The sequence below is a fragment of the Capra hircus genome, chromosome 11, assembly GCF_001704415.2.
Source record: "Capra hircus breed San Clemente chromosome 11, ASM170441v1, whole genome shotgun sequence".
Classification (NCBI taxonomy): Eukaryota; Metazoa; Chordata; class Mammalia; order Artiodactyla; family Bovidae; genus Capra; species Capra hircus.
The window spans coordinates 43518042-43530677 of record NC_030818.1 but is presented as its reverse complement, the minus strand read 5'-3'; the positions used below and the strand labels follow the sequence as shown (position 1 = coordinate 43530677).

Sequence of the window (12636 nt, the reverse complement as noted above, 5' to 3'; positions counted from 1 at the left end):
AATAAGAGAAAATGACACTTCAAAACAAAGACTTCTTTGATTTTTAGTCAGCTCATGAGGCACCCACTTATTGAGCTTTTTTACCTTTTCAATTTGCTTCAAATGCCAAATGACTATAGAATGGTCGACACTGAGTTCTGCAACTTCCTGTGTAGCTGTTAAAAGGATCAGCTTCGATGACTGCTCTCAATTGGTCATTGTCAACTTCTAATGGCTGGGCACTACACTCCTCATCTTAAAGGCTCTTGTCTCCCTTGCAAAACTTCTTGAATCACCACTGCATTGTATGTTTGTTAGCAGTTCTTCAGCCAAATGCACTACTGATTTTGCAAGTTGCTTTATGATCCATTTTGAACTTGTTTAAAGGGAGAGGGAGAGGGTGGGATGATTTGGGAGAATGGCATTGAAACATGTATACTATCATGTAAGAAACGAAGTGCCAGTCTGTGTTCGATACAGGATACAGGATGCTTGGGGCTGGTGCATGGGGATGATCCAGAGAGATGATATGGGGTGGGAGGTGGGAGGGGGATTCAGGATTGGGAGCTTGTATACACCCATGGTGGATTCATGTCAATGTATGCCAAAACCAATACAGTATTGTAAAGTAAAATAAAGTAAAAATTTTTTAAAAAAATCACTCAAATTTGTTTTTTGTCTATAAGCATCATTTCTATAGTCTAAAATAAATATAAAATAAACAGCAAGCAGTAAATCATTAGCAAAAGAACACAAAGCAAGAAATGTGCAATAAAATGATGTGTAACATAACCACATTTATTTCAGAATGTATTCCAATATCAAATGGCCAAGTTCAACAATGTAAAAACCACAGTTACTTTTCTGCCAACCTAGTAACAGATGTAAAGTCACAAACTGACAGGAATACATAACAGTAAGAGACTTTTATACTCCACTGACATCAATGGACAATCCAGTAAGGTGACAGATGAACTAAAAGAAAAGAATTCACATCAAAAAAAAATCTCTAGGGAAAAAAAGTAGAAATCAACCACAGAAAGAAAAAATGGGAAAAGATCAAACACAAGGAGACTCAACCACATGCTACTAAAAATCCAATGGGCCAACAATGAACTAAAAGTCAAAAATACCTCAAAACAAATGACAATGAAAACACAACCATAGGAAATTTATGGGATACAGCAAAAGTAGTTCTGGGTGGTGGGGAGGGCGGACTTCATAGTGATGTCATCTTCCCTCAAGAAACAAGAAAAATCTCAAATAAACAATCTAACCTAACACCTGAAATAATTAGAAAAAGAAAAAACAAAACCCAAAGTCAGCAGATGGAGAAGGAAATGGCAACCTACTCCAGTGTTCTTGCCTGGAGAATCCCATGGACACACAGGAGCCTGGTGGGCTACAGTCCACAGTCACAAAGAGTCAGACATGACTTAAGAGACTAAACTACAAAGTCAGCAGAAAAAAGGAAATAAGAAAGATTAGAGAGGATATAGATAAAACAGAGATCAAAAGAACAATAAAAAGATCAATAAAAACCAAGAGGTGCCTTTTTGAAAAGATAAACAAAATTGACAAACCTCTAGCCAGGTTCACCAAGAAGAGAGAGGAACCAAATCAACAACATAAGAAATGAAAGTGGAGAAATAACACTGATACCACAGAAATACAAAAAAATCATAACAGAATACTAGGAACAATTATATGCCAACAAATTCGACAACCAAGAAGGAATGAACAAATTTCTAAAACATTACAGCCTGCCAAAACTGAATAAAAAAGATACAGATGTTTTGAACAGACCAATCACTAGAAGTGAAACAGAATCAGTAATTAAAAAAAAAACTCCATATAAACGAAAACCCAGGACCTGACAGCTTTATTAGGAAATTCTACCAAACATACAATGAGGAACTTAAACTTATCCTTCTCAAACTCTTCCTAAAGACTGAAGAGAAGAGAACACTCCCAAATTCATTCTATGAAGGCCACCATCACCCTGATACCAAAACCAGACAAAGACACAACCAAAAAAAAAAAAAAAAAAGAAAATTATAGTGCAACATCTTGGATAAATATAGATACAAAAGTCCTCAGCAAAATATTAGCAAATCAAACCCAACAATACATAAAAAAGATTATGCACCATGATCAGGCTGGATTCATCCTAGAGTGACAAGGATAGTTCAATATGTGCAATAAATTAGTGTCATACACAACATTGACAAAAGGAAAGTAAAAAATCACATGATTATCTCAAAAGATGCAAAAAAAGCATTTGAAAAACTTCAGTATCCTTTCATGATAAAAAACTCTCACCAAAGTGTATATGGAGGGAATGTATCACAATATAATAAAATTATTTATGACAAACCCATAGTCTACAATATACTCAATGATGAAAAGAATGTCTTTTCACTAAGTTCTGAATAAGAAAAGGATGTCCATTCTTACCATCTTTTTTTTTTCTTAGTCAGTACACATCCAGAATTTATTCTAATATATTGTGAAGAACTTGGGTCAAAGGAGAAAAACATATTACCATCTCATAATCCTGCTAATATTTAAAGAAATGTAATAATTCTACACAACAGTGCTCTGTGTACTTGCCTGTCTCCAAAGACCAAGCTTTTACATTCTATCATCTTGCCTCTAGTAAGCAATGCAAAACCACCGCTGAAGGTGGTGACTACGAATATATGTTCTATAGTTCTTGCTCAAATGCTTTGTCATGTCTGACTTCTTGTGACCTATGGACTATAACTTGGCAGGCTCTTCTGTCCATGAGAGTCTCCCAGCAAGAAAACTAGAGTGGAGTGCCATTTCCTTCGTCAGGGGATCTCCCCAACCCAGGAAGCGAACCTGTGTCTCTTACATCTCCAGCACTGGTAGGCGGATTCTTTACCACTAGCGCCACCTGGGAAGCCCCAAAGGAGAAAAACATCTCATAAAATAATCATAAGATTTAATCCTGTTTATATTTAAAGAAATGTAATAATGACTTGCCTCTTGAGAAATCTGTATGCAGGTCAGGAAACAGTTAGAACTGGACATGGAACAACAGACTGGTTCCAAACAGGAAAAGGAGTAACGTCAAGGCTGTATATTGTCACCCTGCTTATTTAACTTATATGCAGAGTACATCATGAGAAACGCTGGACTGGAAGAAACACAAGCTGGAATCAAGATTGCCGGAAGAAATATCAATAACCTCAGATATGCAGATGACATCACCCTTATGGCAGAAAGTGAAGAGGAACTAAAAAGCCTCTTCATGAAAGTAAAAGAGGAGAGTGAAAAAGTTGGCTTAAAGCTCAACATTCAGAAAACGAAGATCATGGCATCTGGTCCCATCACTTCATGGCAAATAGACGGGGAAACAGTGGAAATAGCGTCAGACTTTATTTTTCTGGGCTCCAAAATCATTGCAGATGGTGACTGCAGCCATGAAATTAAAAGACGCTTGCTCCTTGGAAGAAAAGCTATGACCAACCTAGACAACATATTAAAAAGCAGAGACATTACTTTGCCAACAAAGGTCCATCTAGTCACAGCTATGTTTTTTCCAGTAGTCATGTATGGATGTGAGAGTTGGACTGTGAAGAAGGCTGAGCGCCGAAAATTGATGGTTTTGAACTGTGGTATTGGAGAAGACCCTTGAGAGTCCCCTGGACTGTAAGGAGACCTAACCGGTCCATTCTGAAGGAGATCAGCCCTGGGATTTCTTTGGAAGGAATGATGCTAAAGCTGAAACTACAGTACTTTGGCCACCTCATGCAAAGAGTTGACTCATTGGAAAAGACTTTCATGCTGGGAGCGATTGGGCGCAGGAGGAGAAGGGGACGACAGAGGATGAGATGGTTGGATGGCATCATTGACTCGATGGACACGAGTCTGAGTGAACTCCGGGAGCTGGTGATGGACAGGGAGGCCTGGCATGCTGCGATTCATGGGGTCGCAAAGAGTCAGACACGAATGAGTGACTGAACTGAACTGAACTGAATAATTCTACACAGCAGTGCTATGTGTACTTGGTTTTTCTTCAAGGAATGAAACCTAAGAATTGTGCTTCTTATGTATTTATTATTTTATATAGGAGTATGGGCTTCCCAGGTGGCTCAGATGGTGTAGAATCTGCCTGCAAGGTGGGAGACCTGGGTTCCATCCCTAGGTCAGGAAGATGCCCTGGAGAAGGGAATGGCAATGCACTCCAGTATTCTTGCCTAGAGAATCCCATGGACAGATGAGCCTGGTGGGCTACAGTATATGGAGTCACAAAGAGTCGGATATGACAGAGCTATTAACACTTTCACATAGGAGTACAGTTCATTAACAATGTTGTTAGTGTCAGATATACAGTGAAGTGATTCAGCTATACATATACATGTAGCTATTCTTTTTCAAATTCTTTTCCCATTTGGTTATTACAGAGTATTGAGCAGAGTTCCCTGTCCTATTCAGTAGGTCCTCATTGATTATCTGTTTTAAATATAGCAGTGTATACACATCAGTCCCAAACTTTCAATCTATGCCTACCCCCCCTTACCCTTCTCCCCTGATATCCATAAGTTCATTCTCTGAGTTTGAGAGTCTGTTTCTGTTTTGTAAGTAGCTCATTTGAATCACTTTTTAGTTCTGCATATAAGCAATATCATATGATATTTGTGAGACTTATTAAAACCAAGAAATAATACCATTTACAGCAAGCAGTATGGATGGACCTGGAGATTATCATACTAAGTGAAGTAAGTTACGCAGAGAGACAAATAGCCCACCATTTCTATTCAACATAGTTTTGGCAGTCCTAGTCACAGTAATCAGACAAGAAAAAGAAATGAAACATATCCAAATTGGAACTGAAGCAATGAAGTTATCATTTTGCATAGGTGACATGATACTCTATATGGAAAACCCCACACATTCAACATAAAAACCATCAGAATAAATAAATTCAGTAAGATAGCCAGGCTACAAGATTAATATACATAAATCTGTTGTATTTCTTTACTCTAACAATGAAATATCAGAGGGAAAAAGTAAACAAACCCATTTAAAATCATATAAAAAAAATCCTAGGGAAAAAACCTAACTAAGGAGGTAAAAGACCAAAGCCCCCCTACCTAAATGCCAAGAACAATAAAATATTGATAAAGGAAATTGAAGATGATTCAAAGAAAGGGAAAGATGTCACATGCTCTTGAATTGGAAGAATTAATGTTATTAAAATGGTGATATTATCCAGGACAATCTTCAAATTTGATGCAATCTCTATCAAATTACCAATGACGTTTTTCATAGAAGTAGAACAAATAATCCTAAAATTTATAAGGAACCACAAAAGAACTGCCAAAGCAATCCTGAGGATAAAGAAGAAAGCTGGAAACACAACTCTCCCAGACTTTAGATAATACTACAGAGCTACAGTAGAACCCAGAAATAAAACCACACACCTACTATCAATTAATCTTGACAAAGGAGGCAAGAACAGAACAAAAAAAAGACTCACAGACGTAGGAAAAAAACGTATGTTTACCAGAGGGGAAAGGGTGTCAGGGAGAAATAAATTAGGAGTATGAGATTGAACAAACTACTATATATAAAATAGATAAGCAATAAAGACTTACTGTACAGCACAGGGAACTATATGCAATATCTTAAAATAACCTAAATGCAAAAATAATCTGAAAAATATATAGATAACTCAATCAGTTTGCTGTACACCTGAAACTAATACTGTAAGTCAACTATACTTCTATTTAAAAAAACAGAGGTTAATACTATGGCCCATTGGTAAGCAGTCTCTGCAACAATGAATATCTCAAGGCAGACATTCCAGTACTGGATCATTCTAATAGATGTATCATCTGAACAACAACAACAACAAAAATAAACGCACTGTATCTTCTATATACTTCCTTAAACTTATCTCATTTCTTCTTTCCGCTCCAGAATAAAAGAAAAAATAAAATGTTCCTTACAAGGCAAGTTTTCATCTTGCAATAACACCTTAGGGACTACGATAATCAAAAATTATCCAATACATTTCCAAACTCTGCCTTCTCTCCTTAGGTTCCCAGTACTACCAACACTTTACAAGTACTACCTTACCCTGTCTAATCATGCCATAGCAGCATGTTAAATACAGTAACCACCAGCCACGTGTGACTATTTAAGCAAACTAAAAACCCAGTTCCTTAGTCACACTAGCCACATTCCAAGAATTTTACAGCCATGTGTAGCTAGTGGATAATGTACTGGATGGTGAAGATATAGGACCTTCATAGAAAGTTTTACTGGACAGCACTGTATCTAGAATCTGAACAAAACTTTACTTGTTTACTAGACTTCAATTCTTAATACTGGCTTCATCACTAAGTACTTCTGTAGCTTAATGAACTTGTTTAAGAAAAAAAATTACAAGAACTTCTGGTTCTTGTTATTTCATATGTTAATAAAGCATTTGCTACTATATTATAAACCTTTAAAAATATATATTAACAATTATACTTCAAATTAACTTGTTTTCTTTATAAAGCTATACATTTTGTTTTGCTCAGAAGGGGTCGTAGGCTTTATGAGATGAAGAGAGTCCACAGCACAAGAGAAGTTAAGAACCTTGAATTAGAGTAGGCCAAGGAAATATTTCTGGCTTTTTGGGCCATAAAGTCTGTTATGACTTCTCAGCTCTGCCATTGTAGTGCAAAAGCATCCATAAAAGCCATGAGCATGGCTTTAATAAAACTTTGTTCACAAAAGCAGATAGTGGGCCAGATTTGGCAGACAGGTGGTAATTTGCCAACCCTTGAATGGAATTATCTAAGACACAAAAATGGTCATGTCATCTATTTGCATAAAGTTTTCAGTAGTTTCCTCAAAACCCTGGATTATCTGACTTCAATCTGTATCTTACTTTCTTTTTCTTCTTCTTTCTTAAAACTTAACCAAGAATTTTCAGCCCAACAACTACTTTTTAGCTCTCTGCACATTACTCTGGTTATCTTCCCTAGGTTTTTATATGTGCATCCTGTATCTGAAACATCCTCATAGACAAATTCTTACCATCTTTCAGACACTGAAAGATGGCATGAACCACTCAGTAGAGCACAATGGTTAAGAATTCAGGCTCTGAGGCAGCCAGGGCCCAGAGTAGTTCAATATCCTTTTAGACTAACTCAGCTATTTCAAAGCAGAGCGAGGAGTGGAACTCAGCTCTCTATCATTAATTTTTTCAGCATTTATAGATCATTAACTATGCTCAGGTAAACATTATGCTGAACCTGAGATGTATAAGGCAAGACCCCTTCTCTAGCCCCAGTCAAACTGCTCAGCTAATGCCACATGGAACACAGTTTAATCTCTGTTAAGCTCTGCCCAAATTCTTGACCCACAAAATTGTGGGACATAATAAGACAACTGCTATTATAAAATAAAATAAGTAAATAAATCCGAAACAAAACAAAACAAAAAGGACATAGGCTCTGCAGCAGATTCCCCAGGTTGGAATCCTAGTGCTGCCTATTATAAGCCCATCTGACCTTGGGCATGTTATGTAATGGAAGTGACAGTCAATTTTGGTCCCTTGACAATAATTAGAAATAACTTACTTGTCCCATACTTCACTAGAGTTTTATCAAAAACAAGAATCACTGGTATAGAAAAATACTAATATTAGAAATAAAATTCTTAACCAAAATTACAAATATTACTGACCTACTGATGAAAACTCGTCCTCCAGAGTCCTAGAGCTGTTGGGAGATGAACTCTGATCATCTTTACTTTCTGAAGAATGGTGTGCTCCATCCTCTTCTTCGGCTGAAAGATCAACCATTCTGGATTCTAACAGGACATTTTTTGAATATAACAAGAAAGATTCAGGATATTGGAATCAATAAATGAAATTCTACACAACACATAGTATATGTAAAATAGGGTGTTTTAATTTTATTCCACATATTTAAAGTAGACATGCAGACCTTTCTTTAACTTCCTTTCTGAAATGAACAGTCTAATAAATATGCAACAATCTATCCTATTTGCATTATCTACTTAACTAGTGAAATACTTAACTAGTGATATAACATGAAATACATACTATTAAAGAATGCAACAAAAAGAGGGAAGGGAAAAAACAAAGAGAGAAAAAAGTAAATGACCAAAAAATGAAGGAATATTTAAAAGAGAAAAGACGAATAGTGGTAGTAAATAAGCAGATAAAGAAAAGAACACTTAATGTATACTTGCTATGTGCTAGGCATACTGAAGTCTGTTTTACAAAATATATTTCATTTAGTTCTCACAATTCAATAAAGTAAATGCTATTACTGATGAGGACACTAGGGACTGGAATGGCTAAATAACATGTCCAGTATCACAAAGTTACTAAATGGAGAAATCCAACTCTTGGATTCAGGCTGGTGGTAAGAAGTATTATAATGGGCGCTGCAGTCTCAAACTAAATCATGGATCTATTTCCACTGTGTGATTCTGGAAAGGACACAGCCAATTAATCAATAAACAAAGATAGTATTAAAAGAGAACACCCCATAGAAGTGTTATCAGGACTGAATGAGCAAAACGTAAAGGAACTCATGGTATTATTGACAAAAAAGGACTTGTTGGTTCACAATTATTTTGTAATATTTGTGAATAACCTTAAGATTTAAGATTGCATAAATAACTACTCTATCTTAAAAATGCTCTTTAAGGATTTCCCTGGCAGCCCAGTGGCTAAGACTGAGCCTTCCAATGAAGGGAGTGCAGGTTTGAACCCTGCTTAGGGAACAAAGATGCTACCAATCATGCATGGGTGAAAGATTGACTCAGAGCGCAAAACACACGGATGGATTTTAATCTAATTGAGCATAACAGCTTCCACGTATCATGCAGAAATTGGCACTTGCCTTCTGTCTATACAAGGATTAAATCACAAACTGCTATAGTCACTGATCTTCAACACATCCTGAAAGGAGTTCAGGGTAGAGATCAGGAATGAGGCACTCTGTGCTTTGGAAAAATTGGCAGAACAGGCCTTCAGACAGGTATTTTATGGAGGTTTTATGAGCCCAGTTCTTGCATCCCCTCACATCTAGAAAAGCACTAAAATCATTAATGGTGACATTTGCTCCTCATGACTAGCAGCAAGCTTCTAATAAAGTGTGTTTCTGACTGCCCAACTCCTCTTCACTAAAATCATATATAATACTGACCTCTTCCCTACATCTCTGGAGCAGTTTCTTAGAGCTATATGAAATGCTGTCTCTTGGGCTACAGTTCTCATTTTGCCCCAAACAAAACTTAACTCACAACTCTCACATTGTGTGTTTTTTTCATTTGACATCCGTTGCAAACTAACCTTTGAAAACCTATTACTTTTTGAGCTTCTTTGTAATACTAAAGTAGAATACTCTCAAAGAACTAAAAAGGCTATTAAATACTCTTAATCACCTATCTGTGGTTTTCTTCACACCTTCAAACAAAACAATATATTTCAACAGACTGAATGCAGAGACAGCTTTCAGAATTCAGCTGTCTTCTGATAAGCCAGACATTAAAGACATTTGCAAACTGAAAACAATGTCATTCTTACTATTTTTTGGAAAACAGTTGTTTTTCATTAAAATGTTTCTTACCCTTACATGTAATGAGTTAACTCTAAAAAAGAATAAAAATGCATCTTCATTTCTAATATGGTAAACCTTATAGGGGCTTCCTCTCTGGTGGCTCAGTGGTAAAGAATCCTCAGCCAAAGCAGGAAACTCAGGCTTGATCACTGGGTCGGGAAGATGCCCTGGAGAAGGAAATGGCACTCCAGTATTCTTGCCTGGAGAATCCCATGGACAGAGAAGCCTGAAAGGCTATAGTCCTTGGGATCACAAGAGTCAGACATGACCTAGCATCTGAACAACAATAAACATCATAGATACAATCCACAGAAACAAAGGTTCTTTGGGATCTTTAATTATTCTTAAAGAGTATAAAGGGTAAACTTTAAGACCAAAGGGATAAGAACAAAACGTTTGAGAACCAAAGTTTAATCAGATGACTTACATAAAGCACAAAAATATTAAAAAAAAATCATGAACACTTCAGACAAACAGATGATTATGAACAATGACTAAGAAATCAACAAATCACTTGGACTAAAAATACTGGGGTGAAAATATTCCTACCTCATGACTATATAACCAAAACCTATATATATATTTTTATAGATACTTTATTGAAATTATACCATCTTGAAAAAAAATGTAACATATTTGCAACATAGGTTTGTTTTCTACATGGTATTTCATCCTGTGACAAATCAGAAATGTTGAATTATCATTCTACTGGTGACATTATCCACAGGGACAAACTGGATATTCTACTCATATTAATAGGGCAGGGATTAACCTCAGTTCATCAAATCTGGGTGTTATGTATTCTGGAGTGCCATGGATTGAAGACAAAGTAGGTAAAAAGTGCCATTTACCTGGAGAAGCTGATTGCTTCTAGAGACTTTACAACCAAGTTCACGATGGAATATTTTTAGAAGCTCCTTTTAGACTGAAATATAATCTCAAATATTTTTATGTGTCTCTAAGTCAGAAGTTAATGTATTTATACTTCAAGACCCCACTTAAACAAGTTCCTTCCAAGTCTGTTTCTGTGTTTTTCTTTCTTTCTCTAACTATATAGCTTTATTTCTAACTATATTATCAAACTCAATTCAAACTAGAACACATCTCATGTAAACAACTTTATGCTGCCTGAATCCTATTTTCAAGAAGGCAAAGGTACTTCAAAATTGCTGTATTGCATTTAACACTTTATTGGTAGTCTACAGCGTCACCAATCAGTGAAAGTCGCACAGTCGTGTCCCACTCTTTGCGACCCCATGACTATACAGTCCATGGAATTCTCCAGGTCAGAATACTGGAGTGAGTAGCCTTTCCCTTCTTTCCAACCCAGGGATCTAACTCAGGTCTCCCGCATTGCGCACGGATTCTTTACCAGCTGAGCCACAAGGGAAGCCCAATCTACTGTTAGTGACACAGCGCTATGCTTATCTTTTCTTTAAATAACCGATTTTTTTAAAAAAGTCCCAAAGTCTGTCACCTAAGTTTTCCCAGCGTACCGGTTTGGTTAAGTGTTTTCGAGAAAAAGAATTGGGGACAGAAAGCACTTCCGCCTACCGAAGAGTATTAGGAATTTTTAAACTTTTGAGTGACAATTTAGGTTCTCCGTAAAGCATCAAGATTAACACTAAAGCGGTCACTGGTGAGGGTTCAGTTGACGATGCAAACACAAGCCCAAACCGCGCAGAGTTCTTTCTACGCCCTCAAGCGGCCCAACATGGACATGCAGGCAGCAGGCCAGCGTTCACAGACACGCATCTCCGCGATTCAACGCCGCTGTAGTAGGCACCGCGTTACGGAAACCTTTAGACAGTCCCGCGGACTTCCACCTCACCCGCCCCACTCCCCGCTCCGGCCGCCCACTCTGCTGCCCAGCGTCACCTGGGACGTCCGAGGACCCGTCCAAGCGCGGAGCCGCTCTCGCGACGTGCCGGGAACTAGCCCAGGCCCGGCCGCGGCGGCGGCCCCGGCCCCGGCGGCGCAGTTCAGACACCTCTGCGTGGCCTCTTCCACACGGCGGCCCTTCCACCGCAGGGTCCCGGGCCGCCTGCTCCCCCGTCGCCCCGGGTTCAGCCAGTGTCTCCTGGGCGCCGTCGCTGTCACTGGAATCTGCTCGGCGCGGCCGGAACGTTCTTTTCGGCCTGTGAGCCATGGCCGAGGCCCCAGCGCCCCGCGCAGCTTCCTCTTCCCGCCGGCTAACCCCGCCCCTCTAGGGCAACTACCCAGGCAGACGCTCCTGCCTTTCCACTGCTTGCTTGCATGGGACCCGCCCAGCTTCGATGTCAGCTTCGCCCTTCGCACGCGCGCTTTGCTTCTCTCAATCTGCTCGAGAGTTGGGGTTCCAGGGATGAGGTCTGGGGGTGTAGAGCGTTCTCTTTGCTTTGCAAGGTGAGCTTGAGCAGATGGTCGCTGAGAAATTCTCGCAGACTGCAGTGGAGAGCAGCGCTCACAGGCTCACTTGTACAAACGCTTTCGAGGAATCAGGCATTATGCCCACATCCTGGACTGGGACTGGATCTGCTCTTCTACTTTCTTTTTTTTTGGATTTGTACATGTTTTTATTTTTGTTGTGGTATCTGCTGCTCTTCTACTTTCTAGGGAGAGTGAAGTTCTCTCTCCAAACAAGAATTAAAGGAGAAATGAAGCATTTCTTGTATCAATAAACAAGGATGTCACAGTAGTCAGTGATTCCAGCTCCCCAGAGCAATTGAGAAGAAAATAATACCTGTGATCCGGCTTTAGCTGCTCTTCAGTGAGTACTCAACATTCAGAAAACTAAGATCATGGCATGTGGTCCCATCACTTCATGGGAAATAGATGGGGAAACAGTGGCAGACTTTATTTTGGGGGCGTCCAAAATCACTGCAGATGGTAAGTGCAGCCATGAAATTAAAAGATGCTTGCTCCTTGGAAAAAAGCTATGATCAACCTATACAGCATATTAAAAAGCAGAGACATTACCAACAAAGGTCCGTCTAGTCAAAGCTGTGGTTTTTCCCGTCGTCATGTATGGATGTGAGAGTTGGACTATAAAGAA

General features: G+C 38.6%; 1 protein-coding gene across 4 annotated transcripts in view; it reads right to left on the bottom strand.

Annotated features, from left to right (window-relative positions):
- The window catches only part of GCFC2 (GC-rich sequence DNA-binding factor 2), a 75977-nt gene extending 64108 nt beyond the window's left edge, over positions 1 to 11869 (bottom strand). For 2 of the 4 annotated variants that reach the window (XM_018055288.1, XM_018055292.1), the window contains exons 1-2: positions 11481 to 11867; positions 7693 to 7818 (exon numbers count right to left, since the gene is read on the bottom strand). In XM_018055288.1, coding sequence (XP_017910777.1) covers positions 7693 to 7818; positions 11481 to 11751 — 397 coding nt within the window. In that variant the 5' untranslated portion in view covers positions 11752 to 11867. Of the gene's footprint in view, positions 1 to 7692; positions 7819 to 11480 lie in introns of all 4 variants that reach the window. The other 2 variants (XM_018055289.1, XM_018055291.1) reach the window with 2 other exon arrangements.